General features: G+C 38.8%; 1 protein-coding gene across 4 annotated transcripts in view; it reads left to right on the top strand.

Moving 5' to 3' along the window:
- PLCB1 (phospholipase C beta 1) overlaps positions 1-22,617 on the top strand; it is a 400,784-nt gene that overhangs the window by 288,414 nt on the left and 89,753 nt on the right. For all 4 annotated transcript variants that reach the window (XM_005238625.4, XM_027788411.2, XM_027788413.2 and 1 more), the window contains exons 11-16: positions 1,166-1,323; positions 5,548-5,630; positions 12,195-12,279; positions 12,762-12,939; positions 19,300-19,370; positions 19,970-20,066. In XM_005238625.4, the coding sequence (XP_005238682.1) occupies positions 1,166-1,323; positions 5,548-5,630; positions 12,195-12,279; positions 12,762-12,939; positions 19,300-19,370; positions 19,970-20,066 (672 nt within the window). The remainder of the gene's footprint in view (positions 1-1,165; positions 1,324-5,547; positions 5,631-12,194; positions 12,280-12,761; positions 12,940-19,299; positions 19,371-19,969; positions 20,067-22,617) is intronic.

Raw genomic sequence — 22,617 nt, forward strand, 5'->3', positions numbered from 1 at the left:
AAAACACAGAGAAAGCAGACTGGTATTTAGTGAAGCAACCCCCAAAATATGTAGTTCCCAGCATAAAACCTAAACACAGAACCACAGAGACAATACAGTGGGGATTAATCTGCATTATATTAGATGCCAGTCTGGATGAAGTATTTCTATGTCCCCCATCAGTGAAGAATCTTTAGCATATATAAACTCACTGCCTCCTTAAAAAGCAAGCAAGTTCCCTTCAAGAAATCCAGGAAGGTCTTCTCAGGAAGTCTGCTAGAAAGCAGGAAAATGCTTCCATTTTCTTTACATCTAAAATAAGGACTGAGCTGTTCTTCCATTCCTTTTACCTCTCTACTGCAAGAAATTTATATCCATGTGACTGGAATCAAACCTGTTGCAGCAGATGAAGACAGCGTGGCTGGATAGCCTTCCCTGAATACAATGGACTTCTTTGTTAGTTTGGGGGTCGTTTGGGTTTGTGGTTGGTTTGGTTTTTGTTATTTGGTGTTTTGTTTGTTTGTTTGTGTTTGTTTTGGGTTTTTTTTGAGGGGGGAGGTTCAGAGGAGGATACTTCCTGAGTTTGGAAAAAGCTGAGTTTTCCTTGTTTATTTTCAGATTTTTATTATGTCATTGTTGGAAACTCATTGTTTAATTACATTTCTCCCTACATAATGCAGTATCACATCAGGATATTTAACTAACCAACTCATTGCAGTGATAAGTGTATTAAATATGGACTTGAGTACTAGTAATGGTACCGTTAGTGACTGTGCAGGTTTGCTTTACCTTGTACTAAACTGTATTGCACGTTTTAAGAAAATGTGATCTTGCTGTCCTGAATCACCTCTGAATTTCACATTACTTGTCAAAGGATAAAAAAGTCTATTAGAACTAAGCCGTTTTATTTTATGTATTCAATATGGTCTATCAAAAGATTTTGAATTGGTTTCGGTTTGGTTATTTCTGTTCACTCAGAGCAGGTTAACTAAGGGCAGAATCCAAACCATAACTTTGACTCTGCCTAAGTTGTTTCCATTACATTCTTACACTTTTTGTATGCCTTTGAGTGTTACTTCTTTCAGCCAAGGGTAAAAAATGCTGTTAATTCTAATTATTATTAGATTATTTGCATTTATTCCTGAGGCCAAATATTACTTTTTTTCATGTTCTTGTGCTGTTGCAGCTGGGCAGCTGGCCGGTAACTCATCGGTGGAGATGTATCGGCAAGTGCTTTTGTCAGGCTGCCGCTGTGTGGAGCTGGATTGCTGGAAAGGACGAACAGCTGAAGAAGAGCCAGTCATTACACATGGATTCACTATGACAACCGAAATATCCTTCAAGGTACAGCAATACCTTGTGTAGTTGGCTTTAGCTGGGGTGGCTTTTTTCATGTAAAATACATGCTAGAACATCATTGCTAGGTGGAAGAGAACAGATGTTTTAAGAGTTTTCAGAGAATGTGCAGAATCATTGGAAGAGAAGAGCTGCAGTATTTGGACCTTGCACCATAAGAGGCTCTTGTCATCATGGCAGTTGGAGAAAAAAGGATTATATGGCATGATGGTCTGTGGCATCTGAGGACCGGGCTCAGTGCCCAGGTCCATATTGCTGTGCATGTCCCTGCAGCAAATCTCACAGGGAGAGAAACAGGGTAGACCACAGCCAGGGCTGAAAGACCAGGCTTTGCCATCACAGGTGGTTTTACACAGTGTAAAACGGGTCTGCCATATCCGCCTGGATTCAGGAGGATGGGGAGGACGGACAGGTTTGTGTTACAACTCCATAGCATGCAGGAGGGAGGACAGCTGAGATGAAGGCCACAAGGATTTGAAGAGCAGTAAGCAATGTGTCAGTATACTGTTTTTCTCTTCTCTGCCTGGTAAGTGGGAATGGGAGACTAAAGTGTTGAACTGGAGGCAGGAAACAGCAGCTATTGTGGAAATCTCTGCAATTTGCAAGCCTTTAAATTCCTATGAGCAGAGAATAGGCTACTCATGCCCAGAACACCAGGCCCCATCCACAGGATCCAGAGTCTCAGCACTATATTCACAATTTAGAAAATGAATGACGGTGTATGCAATGTTATCCTTATCCCTGAGACTTGGGGTCAGATCTGAAGGACTGGGGGATGAAGAAGAAAAACTAGTATCTTTGGAGGTTGTAAGGGGATATTTGTGCCATTCAAACCCTAAACATGCCATCTGCGTCACTGAATGTTGTCTTCCATTTCCTTCTTCTGTAATAAAAGGTAGATACTATACCCTTAGCAATAACCTTTAAATTGTTCTCTTCTTGTTTTTCTTTAAGATGTTTTTGGTCCAAGATATTAGAGGAGCATGATGGAGGTGTTCTCCTATGGTGTTAAGATTGGTAGTCAGCACAGCTTATAATGATACATCAGGATATCATTTTTGAAGTGTCAAGAAATAATTCTTGTTCATCTGAGACACTAACTCACCATGGAAATACATTTCTAGACTTACCTTTGTGCAAGATGTGGAAAAATGTTAATTACTGAATTTCATTATGTTACTGGTGTTAGGTATGGCTTCTCTATGAGCTACAGTTTTGAAGCATGTCTCCCACATTGAAGTATGACTTGTTGGGTTGGGGGGGGTGTGTGTGTCTTCTAGTGCCTTCCTTTCAAAGAAAAAAAAAGCCAATACTGCCACAGAGAAAGCACACCAAATTGCTCTCGCTCCAGAACATTCCTTTCTTTTTTCAATTTGTTTTCTCTAACTCTTCACTGATTGAGTTAGTCACAGGAAAACATTAAAAAAAAATTTCTTGCACAGTTGTTATTAGCTTTGCAGTTATGTTTATATGAAGCCAATTTTTTTATAGGCGTAGGTTTTGTTTGCTGGAAGTTCTTTAATTAAGGAAGATAGCTCTCAACTCCTTTGGTCATGAGCAGGAATGTAAAACAAAGGTAATACGGTTCTTAAAAGGATCGTTAGCAGGAATGAGGATTATTCCTGGTTATTTAGATGTTCAACCCTGAGCATCCTGTTTGCAGGAGAGAAATTGGAAGGTATTTTAAACCTGCTCAGGAACATTTCATCTGTCACTTCAGGGCAAGTTTTTTTCTCCATGCAGACAAATGTAAAAATGTATCGACTGCTGGTTTCTCTTCAACACTCAAAGTGTGCTGCTTGGCTGAGGAGGAGCAAAACGATAGTAAAATCATGTGTCAGAAGTGTGTGAATCAATTCAGAGTGATCCCTGGGTCTTGAATCCTGAACCATTTATCAGCTCACGCTTTTGGCGTGACTGCAGCACATGATGTTTCTGTTCAGTCTGTCAGTTTTCACTGCCTCAGGTAGGCTTTCTGAACTGCGGAGGGAGAAACAATATATATTCCCTGTCCTTACGTTGCTGTGGTTTTTGTCGGGGTTTTTTGTTTGGTTTTTTTACCTTGCTTCATGACATGCAGAAATCAGTAAGATTTTTCTCAGCTGCAAATGGTGAGCTGCTGCCAGGTGAGATCTTGTAGGGAAGCAACCATCTTTTTCATGCCATAACCAAGAATCTGTGCTTGTGTATTTCATATATAACTTGGAGACCTGTTTCAAGTAAGTCGTTCTGCAGCTGGAGTGAAGTGTGGAACTTACCATGTTGTTCCTCTCTGACCATAGAGCATTTGCATGTACATTTGAATGCAGTGCAAGACTGAATCACCAGTATACCTGTTTCTCCACTGAACCAATACCTGAGCTTCTCATCCTCAGGTTTTATCAGTGTAATCCTGTTTTTACTCTTTCAGGTTATTTTCCCCATGCATGCTAGATTTCATCCCTTTTTGCAGTTGAGAAGGCAGCTGAAAATAAATTTATGGATTTACTCCACAGCTTGGGCAGTGCATAGGAGCAAGAAAGGCCTCAGGACCACTTTTGGCAGTACCTCTTATGTCCAGCCTCAGGTGTTCTCAACCTCTATATGACGCTCCATAACCAAGGGCAGGGGGAGTTAGAAGGTGAATGAAGACCAAGCCAGTGCTAATAATCTGGGTGGAGATCATCAGGATGGGAGGACTCAATATTTGTAACTGGTTTCTCAGCACTGCTGTTCCCTTGTAACAGCAAAATTGTCTTAGATGCTTTTGAGAATCCCACAGGTTTCTGAAGAGCATTAAGGTTGTACCAGCAATTTAGTGATTTACTGGAGCTGGAAGGGAAGTGCACAGTGGGAATCCATCGTGCGTTCCCCCATGGGAGAACCACTGCTATGAAACTTTGGCTTACTACCTCCCTTCACCCAGCCTTCTGCAACATTTACTTTTCTTCTGATAAATGTTTTGCCTTTCTGCTTTCTTTAAAGACTAGAAGTGGTCTTAGTTGAAGCACAGGAAGGGTTAGTGATATGTGAAGCATTTAAATATTTGGTGATTGCAGTTTATTAAATGTAGTCATTCACCGCCTGTGTGAGCTGAAAGCACTAGTTTCTTGTAAGAGATACTACAACAATTTGTGCACGAGCTGTGGGTTTTTTCTGCTTACATCAAGACTGTAAATTTTGTTTGTATCCTAGTTCATGTCAGCAAATCTTGAGATGGCTTGTGTTTTCCTTCCAGCCCTTGATTCTGCAACCCAACATCAGAACAATGTATCAGAAGCTCAGCTTTCAGTTTAGGAGTTTGATTTCTTACTGTTAAGCTTCTCAGCTGAGCCTTTAAAAGTACAGAAAATGAACAAAAGGAATCCCCAGAGAAGGTTTGTTTAAAATAAGTAAATCTTCTAGGTTTTAGTTATCCTTATGATTTGGGAGGGAGCAGGCTTATGGATTCTTACAGACTCTAGAGTTTGAGGTTCTTATAACCTCCAGAGTTTGACAGCAATGCATATGGAAAGTCTTTGGTGTTTTTCCAGGTCTTTTGAAAAAAGAACTATTCCCTATTGTTCCAATAGGGAAACATTGAATAGTTTGTAATGGGGAGTGCATTACTATATTGCACACCCCACTAAAATTAGTGTTATCAAATGATTCCTCTGCTAGATTTACAGTTGCCATTTTCCATCAGAGCTGAAAGGAAGCTTCTACACAGCCAACTGTTTTAATGAGTAATGTTTTTTTCTTTTTCTTTTTTCTTTCTTTTGCCTTAAAGGATTTTCTTTCATCAAAAAAAAAAAGGGAGCTAAACCATGTGAGTCAGAGTAACTAAGGATTTTATGAATACGTGCTTGTGCTGATGATATGCATTTGTCAGAGCATATTTATTATTATGCAAAATAGTTTATGGAAGTCATAGCTTCAGGCATGGAACAACTCCACACAAAGACCAAGGTTTACATTTAAACTATTGATTTAGGCAGACATAAGTAATTTCTTGAGAAATGTGGTGCTTGAGGCTTATCAGATGTTTTAGAGATTTGATTACAGTTCAGGTTGAAAAAACTGGTTGCTGCAAAATCACATCCAGAGCTTTCTGGGATGTTTAGAATGGAAAGTCTGATTTCAGGCAGTTTGGGTATGATTTCAGACCTCTTTTGGTCTTTTCTGTCTTCAAAGACCAAAACACTGTTTCTTTAGAGACATAAATGTGTAACTGTATGCATTTTGCTTCTTTAGGAAGTAATAGAAGCAATTGCTGAATGTGCATTTAAGACTTCGCCCTTTCCAATCCTCCTTTCCTTTGAAAATCATGTGGATTCGTAAGTAATTACCATGTTTTCCATTATGGTGTTATATTTTTATAAGGTCTAAGCACACAATTATGTATGCACTTTTGGCAGTTTTGTAATATGACATGATCAACAGCTCTTACCTCAAGAAAACTATCAGCCTAAGTAACTAAGATGATCTTAATGAATAGGGCATGTTCTTAAAAACCTTCCTGAATTAAAACCTTTTGTTTGAAAGAGAAAGTTGCAATAATTGTGAAGCAAATTGTGTTAACGTTACAGTCTCAGGATGTCCTGCTGGAGTGTAGTAGTACTTCATCAAAGAAAAAGAAGCAATATTTCACCTGCTTCTGACCCTATTCTGTACTGTAAGCGTATTCTGTGCACAGAATTGGTCTGTTTCTCATGGGTTAGGAGTAGAGGCCAGAACCGTAGACTAGCTAGGATTGCAAAATATGTGGCATGGATGGTCAGGAACTGTTCTGTTTCTGCCAAAACCCACCAGTTTGCCTAAGCTGTTTTCTCTTTATATAGTTACAAAGAAAGGACCATTTTTCTGTGTAAGGAAAGAAAAAATAAATGAGAATGCTTCTAAATTTGTCCCAGTGACCTATTTTTTTAATCTTTGTTATTGTTGTTTTAGTTCTGATTTTTCCTTTTTTAAGTTAACTTTGGTTTTGAATGTAGAGACCACATGGTTCAAAATGGGGTGACATTGATACATAGCATGTGCTTTAAGTTCAGTTGCCTTTTCCCCTTTTGTTTTCTTCTGTGAAAACATTTTCAACAATTCTGGTGCCAGTTTGGACTGAAACATTTTTTAATTTTAATGTGAAATAAAAAGTAATCTTTGGAGCAGTTGATTTCACACAAATCAGAAAAGATGTTGGCACTTTTGTTTCTTGAAGAGGAAAAGGGTGAGGGCCAACTGCTTTTCCATTGTTTTAGGAAGAGCATTCTTATTATTAGGGAAGGAACTGGTAGAAGAAGCTATGTAAGAATGTTTTTTAAGAACAGATGTTGACAATACTGACGAAAAATTATGTGGGTAGAAAAATTTTAAATCTGAGAGCTCACCTACACTACCTGTATACCTTACAGTGTCAGTTTATAGTGCTCTTTGTGGGCAAATGTGTGCTTGCTCTGCAATGTTTAAAGGTCACAGGGTTGTGATTCAAACAGCTGCCTGTTAAATCCTGTTAGTTCTGTCTTCCTCTGAAAGACCACACAGATATTGTCTTTAATTTCTTTCTCTAATCGTTCACTCACTCCTTTATTTTTCGTGTAGGCTGTATCACTTTGGCCTTGCTTGTGCTTAACTGCTCCTGCAGGTTTTAACACAAAATGCTTTTCTCAGTACTTCCAAATACAACCTCTGGTCTTTAGAAAAGATCTCAACCATCATTCTTCAATGTATTATATTTTGTATTCATTCTTCTGTATTTGTTAAAATATACATTCACTGTGTTACTATAAGGCAGAGAAAAAGCGACGTCCCAACTTTAACCAGAAGGGTTACATTTTTCTTCCTTTAAAGTCATTAAGACTTAAATCTTCAACTATTCCAGGGTGATCCGTTCTATTTTAGGAAAGAAAAGAATTAAAAAAAAAAGTGTAAAATAAACTCCTGTCAGATGCAAGTTATGTACAAAAGTGGCTTTAAAACTGTAAGATGAAATGCTGTTAAAATTAAAGGTGGTGTGATACTGCGGGAATAAGTCAAAAAAAGAACAGAACTGCTGCATTAATCTTGTCTTTGCAGTTTGCCCCACAGAAACCATTGGACCTTTCTCACCCAAAAACTACAGTCATGGAATAATGTATTATCCCTAAGTGTATTATTTTATGTCCTTTTTTGTGCATTGCTGTGACATAGGTTTTTAGCAGAGCAAGTCTGCAAAAACAATATGAAGTGTTTTCTCTTTCTGAGGCTTTATTGCTATTTATTATTTTGTGCTGTGGTAAATCATCAGGCTTAATGTGTATGATTTCTAATTTTGCTTTGGCTGAAAATAATTTCTAGTTATTTTACCAACTGCTACAATTATCCCTTCATTTCTTCACTAGTTGCTAGAGAAATCTGCAATTAGTCATGCCACTCACAGAAACCTTCACCTAATTTCATGGAATACTCCTTTTGTCTTTTCATTTACTTGGAATGTTGTTTTCCTCATAGATCTTAAAGATTAACTTTGCCCAAAGTATTACCAAAAAATGCTAAGTGTTTTCATAGAATTGCTGCCAAACAAATCTTATGACATCAATTCCTACTTTTAGGTCACCAAATTTTTCTTCTGCTTTTCAAGTTTACAAGAGTCAGTATTCATGTGTGAAATGCTGGTCCCACACAGATCAGTAGAAATGTTGACATTGGCTTAAACAGAAATATGATTTTAGCTTGTGTTCTGTATTCATGGCTTTTAAACACACTGCAGTTATCAGAGGTAAATAAGGTTTACATCACCACCATAGATACAACAGTATTAATCACCACTGGACTTAAAATGCAACTTTTCTTCCTTCTAGCTCCTTTTCAAGAGAATATTTTTAACACTTTTTGTCCACCTAGGGAACAAATCACTTATTAGCACACAGTGGTAGTCATCTCATTTTGCTTTCTTTCAATGATTTACCTAGAGAGCCTCCTCTCTAATATCTTTATAGTATGTGAAGTATTTTCTTTTCCATTACTGTAATTCCACTATGTAGTATATTCATTCTTTTAGGTAACGAAAAGTTTAGAAGAAGAAGCAAGCATATAACTTCTAGAATATATATAATATTTTGTATGTCATCATTTATATTTAAGTCAAAACGTGCACACTGAAAAAAAACCCCAGTACTAAGAAAAGCTGTGGTTCTATCAAAAAATAGAAAAGTGCCCTGAAAATGTTGAAAAGACCTCAAGGAGACCTTGACGTTTGAAACTGGGCTTGCAAGAAGATAAGCAATCTGCAAATCTGAAAGCAGACACTCTATAATTAGAAATGCACTGATGACATAGCAAAAAGGTTAAGTGATCCTTGAGCAGTATCCATAGAAGATTGCTTCCAAGATTAAATTTAATTACAGTTATTCATGTTGCTGGTTTCTTGCTGGAATTGTTATTTCAAATATTAACAGGATTTTTATCACTTTTTCTTTCTACACTTTAAATTATTTTAGGCTCTTCTGGGAAGCATCTGTTTCTGTCTTATGCAGAGGAGGTATCTCCGCAGAATTGATAATAATATGATGTTAGGAGCAGTAGTCGTACAGTAGTGCCAAAGAGCCTTTGCGACTGACCTTCATAATAGGCATAATACAAACACAGTAAAATAAAGTACAAGCAATACAGTAATGGTAATGAAAACATGTGTTAATATTCTTTATATTTCCATATCTCCAGGTATCATGTTCCCACTTTATCTTCGCTTGCTCTGGCACATTTTAGGGGCACGTATGATTAGTCTATGTGCTACCCGTCAATGTATGCATAGTGAAAATCATAAAGTAGATAAGTCAGCTCTTTTCAGGCAATCAATTTTCATTACAATACGTGAATGCTGAGAGAATTTCCAATGACAGTAGATGTGGACCAGGAAATACCTGCCTTTTTGTTTCGTAACACAAATGGGGAAGGAAATATGTTGACGTAGAATAGTCGGTATATCAATCTGTTGGACTAGGTCATATGTTTGAAAGAAGGGAAAAGAAAAAGAGACTGATATCTGAACTTTTGGAATACTATAATAGTAATACATAGTCTATGCTATTACTATTGATTTATCTCTTGAAACAATATGAGAGAGAGAGAACACAAAAAACCCTTTGGCCATGTCTACTACTATAAGATTATTTTTTTAATAGTATTAAAAAACATCAGTTTTTCACAGCATTTTCCTTTCCTTCTTTCTGCCTCTGGGATACAGTGACATTGAAATTTATATGCCAAACCAAAATAAAGTTGCATTACATTTTTACATTTTTCTCTTTTGCAAAAATTAAAGTTCTCACTATGCTGTGAGGTAAACATGTAATTAAACATAGAAGATCAGAAGAATTTGTTCTAGCTCTGGTGATAGTTTGAAATTTATTAGATATTACTCTTGCTTTTCTTTTTTTTTTAATTATTATTCCTATCAAGAGTTCTGTTTGGAGTTGATGTGTCCATTTAAAAATGTGCTGATATCACATCTAATTACTCCAATTTCAATAATTGTGCTCTTTTGACTCAAGGAGATGTCGTTTGAACTTTCTGGGTTCTAAAACATAGATCTATTGAAAATATACAGGGGTGGAACAGACAAAATTAAAATTCACTATAATGACCCCTAGACCTATAGAAATACCCAGTCTGCTTGCTTACTAGTGTGAGGTGCCTTTGTTTTCCTTAGTAGCTGGTGGTTAGAAATAGCTAGCGCACTGTTGTAGCCTGATCTATTCTTCCCATCATCTTCTCCCTTGTGGGTTCTTAGTTCCACTGCCTTGCTTGTCTTCATCTTAATTTCCCATCTTCAGCTAAAAGTGGCTTTTAGTTTTTTTGCAGAATTGGCTGCATGCAAAAGAAAGCATTAATGAAATGCTGTAGTGATTTAAACTGCGTGCAGCACTTCCATAGCTTTGTGGAATAATTTAAAGCCTCCTCGCAATATATTTTGTCAGTGACTGAGCTAATGACCGATTCACCCTGTATCTGCTTCAAGGGACATCCAGAATGCTGATCTTAGGGAGATTACATTTTCTGTCAAATACCACCCAGCCTTTATCTCAGCTCTGGTTTGGCCTGGCTGACCCCAGGAGGAGCTGCAGTGCCAGGTCCTCAGCTGGTAGCTAATGACAAACTAAACACAGTGGTGGTTGTACTCCGTTTGCAAGAGAAAAATGAGCACTCCTTTTTTCCGACATACCCAGCTCTATTTTGTCATGAAAAATAGCTCCATGGAAACATAACTGCTTATACCACTCATGTATCATCCCTGATATGCAGATGATAATTAACAGTGGTTGAGGAAGTTATATTAAGCAATATAAACCTGTCCTTTAATTGAGACTTCTCAACAGAGTATCAAAAAAGGAAACTTTTAAAGATACTTAACCTCTGATGTTACAGATTTTAGACAGGCACATATAACAAAAATACACAGTCTTCTAAAATTAGAAAGAGGGTGACTATAGCACTGAGCTGCATTTTAAGATGATTTGAGTAATATTTCTGAACAGTATAACCTATCATCTGTCGTGAAACTCCCATCACTGATAGACCAGACTTATTCTTTGGTTGCACGTGGGGAAAATTGATTATAAGTAGAGTTTACTGAGAATCAATTTACTTCCAGAGGATGTCATGAGAACAACTGAAGTAATTTACTGTGGTAAAATTTGACACTCTACCTGATTTTAATTAAAATTAAAAAAAATTAAAAGAAGAAATCTGACCACTCTACCCCAAAAAGCTATAATGATCATTGAGAAGCTCCACCTAGCAGCTTGTTGTTACATCCAGATCCCCACTAAGGCGGCTGTCCTGGTATGTTGGTCCCAGTCATATACACATAACATGCATGCAGTATGTGATTATATGCATACAAAATGTGGTTATACCAGCACTTAGAGCAATTCACCAAATTGACATCATACATCATAGCAGTAGCACAATTACATCTACGCTGTGACTTCTGCCAGTGAGGGTATGTCAGGAGAAATACTTCGGAGTGAGCTGGCGAGAGCAGTGCAAGCCCTTGGTGCAAAGACAGCCCAGGAGGCCTGCGGGTGGGTTAGTGCTTTGTCGTGGAGCGCAGTGCAGAGGTGCAGCTGCAGCTCCAGGCAGGGCTGTGGCTGCATGGGCCGTCACGGCACCCACCTCACACGGGCTAACAAATGGGGGGAAAGTGAGCTGCATTTTAGCAGAAAATCTGCAGTACTATTAACTGTACTTTAGAAGTCTGCAGTAAAACTAGCTGCTTCTCTGCCAGTGCCTATAACTTTGTTGGTTTTGAGACCCAGGAAATGTCTTCTGCCCCTTCTTCTGTATGCCTGTGCTCTACAGACATGCTGAATGAGGTGATAGGTGCCCTTGGCTTGGGAAATTTAAGACACACCTGCACAGGAGAGTGCTTTCTAAGTGACTGTTTTGGGGTTTATGCCTTAGGTGAGGTATGACAAAAAGAGAAAACAAAATCCATATGGGGTCGGGGTGTGTGTGAGAGAAGAATGCCAGGCATGTGCATGAAGTGACGTAAGGAGAGAAATATTTAAACTTTGAATACAAAATGTGGTCTGAAAGAGGCAAATTCATGTAACAAGTATTTCCCTAAAGGTAAGAACTGACAGCCTCATTTTATTTTATTTTTCTACTAAGATGGGAAAATACATCTCAATGTTAAAAGTTCAGTTAACTTACTCAATTGACTAGTGCCTTTACTTTATGTGTGATCCTTTTGATAAGCTCTATCAGAGAATCAGAATAATTGCTTCATATATCTAGGTCTCTGAAAAATTCACAGCAATTGCATCAGGAAATTACATCTAGTTTAGGCATATTAGATATTCCATTACTGCTGCTTTCACTCTGTAGCATTAGTAGAACTTACTTCTTTCTTTTCTCCCCTTTAGCCCCAAACAACAGGCAAAAATGGCAGAGTACTGCAGATTAATATTTGGAGATGCATTGCTTATGGATCCTTTGGAAAAATACCCGGTAATATGGTTTGGTATTTATCAGATCACAAATATCTGTGTGAATTTTTATTTTTTTCAGTCCTGTGTCATTCTTCATATATGACCTTTCAAAACAGAAGCGAAGGGAGGGGTTTAAACATGAGCTGTTGGTGACTTAATCATATAATTTCCAATGCAGAGATTGTTCTGATACAGGGAATTGTAATCTTCTAAATGCAATTGATTCTCATAGCTGCCATTTTATAATGTAGGCTTTCATATTTGAACTAATACTTATTTTGGTTATTGCCGTAGATGTTTCATAAAGCATTTTTCTTTTCTTCTTAAATGCCCTTTGTAGCCCTGTTTCATTTGTGTTGAGGTTACTTCTTGTGCAAAATGCATTTCATTTTAATAGGGCGTATAGAGGTTACAAAATTATCTTGCAGCATGTGGGCCCTCAGAAATTGCCATAACCTCATTTCTTTTATTGTAAAAATTTTTTCTTCCTTTTTCTGCAAGCTTGAAGCTGGGGTTCCTCTTCCAAGCCCTATGGATTTAATGTACAAAATTTTGGTGAAGAATAAAAAGAAGTCACATAAGTCTGCAGATGGAAGTGCAAAGAAGAAGCTCTCAGAGCAAGCTTCCAACACATGCAGTGATACATCTAGTATGTTTGAACCTTCCTCCCCCGGAGCAGGTATGAACTGAATCTACAAATATATTTCTTCCTGAAATATAAATGCTTCATTACAGCTATAACTCTGTCCATCTACATTGCTCTAGCACGTTAAAGATACAACAGGGTGGGCCTTACTCAGTAGGAAACAACGCTAAATGTCATTGAGCCAGGACTCTGTGACAACTTGTGGCTGAGGAATCACAGGGTGACCTAAAGCTCAATGATGTGTACTAACATTTATCTGCAGTGCTTAGAAAGTTGAGCAAACTGCCAACTCCTCCACCCTTGGGTGACTTTTCTATGTGCCCAAGCTTAATACCCAATATAAATGTTTTCTTTTTTTCTGTTGCCTCTGAGAGGTGCTTACCATTTGGTGCCCTTTCAGAGTTAACCCATTGCACAGGAGAACTGCAGTGGTTCTGCAATATCTTAAAATTTAAGAGTAACTGTAGGATACCTGGTGCTCAGGCAGGCAAGGCTCAGTGTGCTGTTGTCTTGCATTAGTTGGAAACACGTCACACTCCTCTATGCAGTGTTCCATAAGATGATGTTCTGTTCCAGAGATGGAAATAGGCAAAAATAATACTGCAAACAAAGTATTTATTACCAGCAGAAATTTTAGGGAACGTAGCTAGTGGAAAGCAGTATATTACATTTAACTTGTTCATTGTTAGCAGAATTTTTAAAATCAGAAATGAAAAAGAAATGTTGCTGTAATTTAATGCATATATTCTGGTGACACCTATGGGATCTGCAGGGGGACCATTGTGAGTGTTGGTATGGAAAAATTAGTACAGAGATGGTCTTCATCCTGAAAAGCTTAAAACCTAACTAGAAAAGACAGAGAAGTGCAGAGAAAAAGATGAAGTAAGGATTTGCTTTAAACCACAAGAGCAGATTAGCAGTAGGACAAACAACAAAATCTGTATATCCTAATTCCCAGTGCAGTGTCTGTTCCCTGCACTAGAATTTCTTCTTCCTATTAAGACTGGAATTTTGGATTGCTAGAAGCGTAGACATTTATGCCCCAGTAGTAGAATACTTACAGAACAAATTGAAAGCTCTACTGGAATATAAGTTCATTACCATTTGCCATTAAAAAACTTTTTTCCATTGTTTTTAATTTTTTCTAAACTCTGATTAATTGAGCTGAAAATTTTCATGCTGGCAGTTTGCCTCAAGTAGAATGAAAAAAATAAAAAAATCCTGCTGTATTTGTGGATAACACTCTTTACCCTATTAGAAGAGTTTTCAACTATTGTGTTAAGAAAATTTGAAAAGGGCATGCTTTGGAGTAGGCTTTGGGTTTCAAAGGAAGACTCATCCTGGCATCAGAATTGATTTAATACTGTTTTCTTGATTTGCTTTAGACAAATCCCAAGCAACAGAAAAATAAGTGTGTGTATGCCAACTGACTCATTTGCAGTGCTTGAAATCAACCCTGGGTGCCTAACTCTACATTTTTGTTACTAGCACTTAGTGAGAACCCAGTGGCAAAGTACATTTTCGGCTTTCTGAGTGCAGAGAGGGTAACAGCTTTGTCTTTTGGAAGCCTCTCTATGAGCTTATATAGGATAGGAAAAGACCTGGGCTGTGCCTCTAGATGTTGACGAGGATGCAATGCAGGGGGGTCAGTCGCATAATAGGGTGTGTAATTTTACAAATTAGTGTTAATATTATGTCTGTATTACCTTTATAACAACCTCTGTTAACTGTAGATTGTGAAGATGAACGCTTAAATTTAGAAAATACTAGAATTGAGACTGCAAAATTGACGTAGTCACTTGGTTCATCTGTGACTGTAAAAATATATTACTTGTAATCCCTCTGTCAGCCATTGTCTCTCCTTTAGGACCTATGCCTGTTTTGGAGAATGCTGTTAGTCAATATTTTTTTCTTTGTCATTCAGTGCTGGATCCTGGATGTAGCATTCTCGTCCTGCAGTGAATTTCTGCAGGGGTATCCAGGCTGCATATGAGCACTTGAGAAACAGCAGTGAATTTATCTGAACAATACCTGTGGGAAGTGAAATAATACTAAGTCAATTTTGTCTAAGGACAGCTGAGTCTGAGAGAGCTTAAGAACAGTTTAGGGGTGACTGGCAAGGAACATCCAGGATCTGATTTTTCAAGAATACTTTGAATTTTTAGGTATTCAGACCACAGCTCCAGAGATTTTAGCTACAGCTTACAACTGTGAGCACACAGCATTTCTGTAAATCAGGTGCCAGGTTTCTGTCTGTGAACATTAAAAAAAAAAAAAAAAAAATTCATCATTTTATAAGACTGCTGTGGCAAGACACATTGAAGAGCATGGTTCTGTGGGGCAGTGCTCAACAGTCACTGTGACACCCTTTTCACTGCTTCATTCCTTATGTGCATCTCAATATTGGCAACATGTAATGCTGGAGCACTGCAAGCAGCATGCTTCTCTATACCCAGTACCATTTCCTTTCTGGAGCGTGAGAGGAGTAATGCAATTAAAGACTCAGTAAAGGAAGCCTAATTCTTAACATTTCTTAACATTAAGTGTTTCAATACTCCGACCTTAATATACTTTACATTTAGCAAGTTGGGCATATTATTCAAATAACTGATATTGTGTAGCTCCTGTCAGAATTACTGCTGATCTCCAGAAGAAAGTTGTGCTGATTTAGCCTTCTTGAGATTTTAAATTAGTTTTTTCACAGCAGTGCAAAAAATAAGAGATTCGTACTTCAGTTGATAGTAAGCTTAGCTGTGTCTTACACTGCTTGAGGTCAGATTTAAACCTAAATAAACCACTCTTGATATGTTTATAAAACATACCATATAAAAGCTAGGTGGTGGTGATGATATAGTGGGAATAATTAAAAAAAACAATTCTGAAATGAGCTTTGCATAATGGCTTGCAAGATGTTCATGAAACTGATGTAAAAGGTAACTTCAGTAGGGTATAATATCTGTGAGTGGGAAAAGCTTTCTCTAAAGGTACAGCAAAGCTGACAAAGCAGAAAAAGAATTTGTGAGATAACACTTGCAAGATAGATTGTAATTTTGGTAAACAAGCATGTTAGACCTGCCTGTTTTAGCACAGTAAACAGAAGTAAATAAGCAAAATTTTCAAAGAAGTTAAGATTACACTGCAAAAAGAACAGTGGCAGTTCTGCAAGTACATAAAATTTACCAAAAGTAAGCCTATACTGAAAGTAGTCTAAACTTGCTAATTGAACAGTATTTAAATTTTTGAGCAAATTTTTCATTCCACACTGATAGGATTACATTTTTGGCAGAGTAGTGAGTGCCACAAGAAGGAGTCACAGGGAGAGAGAGAAGGTATAGAAATGGCTCCATCATTTCATGATAAACAGAAAACTGGACAAAATGTGTTAGGCTCAGTGTATGTAAATTCATTGGTACATGCTGCTGCGTGCCTGCTGTGACAAAGTAAAATGTTTTTATAAACTGAACAAAGTTCATTTTTTCCTTTTTAAAAATCAGAAACTGCTGATGTACAGCCTGTGGAAAAAATAAAAGGTGATTTCCCACCCACCCTGAAGATGCTGCTGGCTGCCTAAACCTTATAGAACTAACAAGCTGCACCAGCAAGTACCATATTTATAATCCATTCCGGCTGTTATTTTAAAGGGGTCTGAGAAAGCCAATTACCAAATGCCTCTGAATTTCAAGCAATGTAAAACCTCTCATTTTATTAGGCTCTCAATATCTGTCGCACTGCTGAGGCATGATGAGAATGGATAATATCTAACACTGTGCTTCTTCAACCCTTGGTAGCAGGCATTTGGCTTGTCATTCCCAACTGTCCTCTGCTGCCCATCTTCCATTCAGTATTACTGTGTTGAACCTATCTACCCATCAATTGGGGTTCAGCCTCTTTTGTCCACTTACTACATTTCCCAATGAGAATTTTTATGCCTTCCCCACGCTGCCCCACTCACTAGCGGCAGCTTCTTGAAAACATCCTTGAAACTGCCCCATTACTGCACCAAGAAGGTTCTTGTGCCCTTGTGCCTATGAGTGGTTGACAGTACCTGCATTCTAACTTAGCAGGTTGTACTCCTCTTGTACTGGAGGGCAAGCCCTTGGAGCAGCGCGTTCTGTTTTCACTGTATTTGTATGCTGCATAGCATGGAGAAGTCCTATCTTGACCTGAGTTTGTAGTCCTGTCTAAATGCAGATAATAATTATGTCATTATAGTTAGTTGTCCCTTAGACAAGCTCACATGTACGTGCTGAACTTGACCTGCAGCACAGCTGCATATGCCAGCATATGCATGCACTTGGTATACACATTCCGTGCCCTCCTGGGAAGGGATAGGAGTGATGGCATGGGGCTGATCCCACCACCACTGTGGGAGCATGAGCATGAAAGTGTCCGCAGCACAGACATCTCCTCAGTCTAGCCAAGGCTTGCTCTGACTTTGTGTCCCAGCAGTGTGATAGGAAAAGAAGGCTGGGTTTGAGCATAGGACTGTGCTGATGGGTGAAAGGGTGAAAGGCAATGCAGACGTAGTCATGCTTTCTAAAACACTAATCTTTATTCTGTATTTGCAATACTCTTTTATTCGTCCTGGTTTTGCTGTCTGATGCAGAACTTAAAATGAGATCTGATCTCCTTGGGAGCTTTCCGGTTAAATATTTTTAAATAAATGAATAATGTCTTGCACACTTTCCTCCCTGGACACTTCTAGCAAGAACAATCTATCAGCTACCTGATATCTCAGCAGTGCAAGGTAGCTAAAATCTGCCCAGGTGCCCCATTTTGTGGACTGTGCAAAGTGTTATTTTGCCAGTCTGGTTAAACAAATTGGAAGCTCCCCATCCAAAGACTGTCACTGCAAATCCTGTGAGAGCTAGGCTGGCTCTTTACAATGTGCTGAGGTTCCTTGAGCCATCCCTTGAGCCTGTTGAGCAATCATGTTATTTTCTTCAATGAAATGTTCAGGAAGAAATGTGTTCATGAATAAAAGCCTGATATTTCAACATCTGCATCTGGAAGGAAATGCAGCCTGGGTAGTCATCATTTGGTTGTGAAAGGCTCAGTCATTATTTAAATCATATGTGCTCTCCATGTTCAGAGGGGGCCCATGATTCAAGGCCTGCTGGAACAAAGAAGAGTTTATTGACTCAGTGGGCTTTGGATTAGACCCTAAATTGACAGGAGGAACTGAGACTGAATTACCATTCTCTGGAGAGTTTGGGAATGCTGCACAGTGGTTAGATTTTTGTGCTTCCAAATAAAAGTGCCACTGCTGAAGAAAGCCGAAAGGTTTGTAGAATAAAATCTTTAGGGAGAGTTGTCAGTCTTACAGGTGTGGGAAGGTGACTGTGATGTAAGTTAAACCTTCTTTTCCAGAGTCATCTTAAGATCCACAGTGTATACTTTATGACAGCCAGACCCACAGGAGGAGTTACTAAAGAAAAAGATAAGATTGATATTCCCTATTGATTTAATTTCTGGTGCAACCGAATCAAAACATTTTAGAGGAGAGGGGAGGCATCCGTTAATTAACAACAAAGAATCTGTGTCTTGCCTATAGGAATTTGATGAGTACACTGCAACTGGGAGCAGTTTTATTTGGTCCCATTTACTCTACCAGTACGTTTTCAGGGAAAGGAGGAGCCTTACGCATGTTTTTCACATTATTTGATTTGCACTGCCCTCAGCTGGTACGCTTGAGCTATGCCACCGGAGTCCTACCAGTAAGTCACACCAAAGCACTCTATGAAGGGAATTGAAGTCAAGCTATTGCAGTTAGTCTCATGTGCCAGACCCTCCCCGCTGTGCTACCTCAGTACGTGGACTGCAGTACGTTCAGAACAGATGGATTTTGCTGAACAGCCCTTGATACTACAGCACATGAGAATCTCATAAATTTTCATGCATGATTTCTTAATCCCATGCATGCTGTTATGTGTGCACTTCCCAGAGGGGTGGAAGCATTCACTAGAAGTCCTGCAGGGATCCTGCAACAGAGATGAAGTTAGAACTCATGCCTTCAAAACCCCAGGGCTGTGCCCCACGCATGAGAACATGTCTCCAGAGTAGTTCATGATACTGTACCCACACACTGTGCATACTATGCACACACCACTTTGCTCAGTGCTGATACCTACCCCATGATTTCTAAACACTGAGCATCCAATAGCTGCAAAGGAAGAGTTTTTGTTCGGTTGGGCCATAAGAACTTGCCGATGCTGAAGAAGGATGAATCCCTCAAGGCAGTGTATTTGATTTGTGCTGGTACAAAAAGCAGATGTGTAGTGTATAATGTAGTCTCTTTTAAGCAGTGCTACTTGCACATCTTTCTTGAATTTATCACTGGTAATTCTATCTGTTGCTTCAGCCAGTAATTATCTTCTGCTTAAAACTTTTCAGGAGAAGCAGAGATTGAGAGCGATGATGATGATGACTATGATGATGACTGTAAAAAGTCGTCGATGGATGAAGTAAGCGTGTAGATACCTTTTACGTTGATGGGTCGGTTCCAGCAGTGGGTTGGCTTGTGTTACCAGGAGCGGGACTACCATCTAGTGGAAGAAGGGAGGCAGAGCACCGGGAAACACCAACTTGCTGAACTTGGTTGCTAATCGGTTTGAAAGCACATCTTTGCTTTGTTTATTTATATTTTCATTTACTGAAGAATAAGAACTAATAGCATCATAGCTCATCTGTTTTAGACAACTGCTTGTGGTGGATTTAGCATTGTTGGAAGAAAAACTTGGCATCAAACACTTAAAGCTGTACTTATTATTTATCCAAGGGTACTGATAAACGTGCTCTGTGCTATGCATGTGTAAAGGTAACTCAGTCCCTTCCATAGGAGCCACGTAAAAAGAATGAATGCAGCAGCAGTTTAATAAAATATTTAAATTCCATAACAAATCTTCTTTACTATGTGAAACTCCCTGTATGAGGCGTTGACTTCACTAAGCCAGGATCAGTGAAAGATATCACAGTTGATGGAAAACTGGGCTTCAGTATTTATGGCCTCTGATGGCTGCCATGGACAGAGCAAAACTGCAGCATTTTCCCTTCTCTGCCCTAGGGTACTGCTGGGAGTGAGGCAATGGCCACAGAAGAGATGTCTAACCTGGTGAACTACATTCAGCCTGTGAAGTTTGAGTCATTTGAAGTATCAAAAAGTAAGTAAGCTAACCATGAGCAACATATACTGGAAATTGCCTAGAAGTGTTTGAAAGGAAGTTCTGGAGCAATGCTACTTGTCTTCCTCTCAGTTAGATACAGGCACACAGACACAAAATGTTCCCTTGGTATCCAGCCAGATAAATCCTTATTTATTTTGAAACCTGTATTAGTCTAAATAGCAAACTTCATCAACAGTAAACATGCTGCCATTTCAAAAACATTTTTTAAAAGGTTGTTCTTACATTGTCTTTGTTGTCCATGACTGAAGAGGAACTTAAGCAGAAAGGTGGTCATAAATATTCCTATGGATTGAGCAAGTGCTTTAGATTTTGCTTCTGTTACTTTTATAGAGGTTGCAGGGTAAGAAGAGTCTGCCCTTCCCCATATGTAAGTTCACTCTTTCCTGCCTCTTTGTATTGTATAAAAAAGGCCATAATTTTGTTCCCTGCTGGCTTTTACAGAATATGTCTTGCTAGGAATGCACTCAGCGGCATCCTCAGTAAACACTGAAGAATCTTTTCCTTTCTTGGTACAGAACCCCCTACTGTTTGCCTGCCCTTTTTCACTTTGTTTTGACAGGTTTCAATCTGCTTTTGCAGCTTTTTAGCTAAAGAACTCTACAGCATTTTAATTTATTATGGATTTGTGGAGACCTTGGCAGAGGACAGGTAATTGGTGCCTAAGTCCATGTCTGTACACAAGATTTTGCATTTACTCATGATGAGTAATAAACATATAGGAAGTTATCTACCTCTTCATTTGTATGTGGGCATTTATACTGACATACACACAAGCATTCACAAAATTATGCAGAGAGCTATGCTTGTTCCCTACAGTAGTGTCCCTTTGTATGTTTATCATTTCCCCTGGCTCTAGTGAGAGTTACAAGAACACAGTGGGAAGGAGATATTCCTTCTGGAAAGGAAGCCATGTGAATCCTAGCCAGACAAGTTGCTGCAGCTGTTATAAAATGGTCTTGTGTATGTTTCTTCTGTTCACATGCATGTGTCTTTCTGAGGTTTTTCTTTTCTAAAGAACTGCTGGTGTCCAGATTTTTTTTATCCCAAGTCTTGATGTGACCTTTGATCAATCATACTGTTTCTGTGAACTCATAATGTAAAGGAACTAATATTTCTGGTGTTTGAGTTGAAAAAATCATTAAGTGATAAATGTGGCCAGTTCGTTAAAGCAGTGGCCTTACGTGGTAAATGTTGCTGGCTGGTTAAACCAGTGGGCACTATAGCATGACTTGTGGCTTCTGGTCTTAGTCCTAGCCTGGACTCACTGCTGGATCTTCATTCAGTTCAGTGAAGATGAGCTGAATAGAGGAGAAGTTAGATGGGGGTTGTTTTTTAATTTGCTGCCTATCCAGTTGTTGCCCAGATTTTATTTTTGTTCACCTGACTTCATTTCCCTAAGTGTGGAGCTCCATACTTGTCTTTTATACAGTGTTCATTTCATTGTTAGAACATTTTTCTCATTTAATATCTTCTAGTTAAGAATTTGTTTTGATTTATGATCCTGGCCTCCATGATGGTAATAGTACCTCATTGCTTCTGTCATTCATGCATTTTAAAAGTGCATTTTCTGGTCTTGTGTCCAACTTTTTAATAGAAATATTGACTAGCACTGGGTCTGTAACAGTCCCCTGATTGCCCTCAATATGTATGTACCCTCCCTCTGACAGCAAGTAGCTGTAACTGAATTTTTTCAAGTTTTTCAGTCAGTTTTTCAATGAGTTTTTTGTCCACTCCATGGTGACTTCCTCCTGATAAGATTTCACAGTGTAATATATCACAAGAGAGAATTCTCTCTCCTGCACAGGCTTTTCTCCAAAGGGCAGGTTTCTTAGTCCTCTCCAGATACTACAAGGAAATAATTGTTCTTATTTTAATTAGGAGTTTGATTAAGCCCTGGACATTTAGTAACTGAATCATTTAACAGCTACCAGTTCTGGTTTCCTACAGATGCTCTACTTTAAGATAAGGCTGTCCCATTAGTAAGCGGGAAGGATGGAATAAGAATAATCTCAGTGCCTTTCTAAGGACCTGAAATGGAGGTGAGCTGGCTGGAACAGTCTGGAGAAAGAGAGGATATTGCTTGTTGGAAAGGAGGAAAGGTAGGAGAGCAGCTTCTAGGGAGTGACAGGAATCTTTTGCCTTTAGAAGGTAACAGCTATGAATAATGGCAGTAGCATGATGGTCAGCAGTTAGAAATAAGGACCACAACAAATTCCGAGGATAGTCATCCTCTGACTTTTCAACATACACTGAGAATAGTTTGTAGTTCACAGGCTGGTAGCACATTTTCCTCTCTTGTTGGCCCAAATAATCCAGCTCCTCATTTCTTTGGATCTGCTGCTTCCTTTTTGGCTTCCTATAAGGAAAGCGCCCACCTGTTTGTGTCCTGTTTCTCTCTGTGAGACAAGTGCTTTTGTTCAGTTTTATCCCTCTCCTGCAGCTTCGCAGTTTGACTTCAAGGAGCTGGCCAGGCTGGCCTCCTGGCCATCCCTGGATTCCTGCAGCACAATTACTTCTAAAACCGGAT

The sequence above is a fragment of the Falco peregrinus genome, chromosome 11 (genome assembly GCF_023634155.1).
Source record: "Falco peregrinus isolate bFalPer1 chromosome 11, bFalPer1.pri, whole genome shotgun sequence".
Taxonomy (NCBI): domain Eukaryota; kingdom Metazoa; phylum Chordata; class Aves; order Falconiformes; family Falconidae; genus Falco; species Falco peregrinus.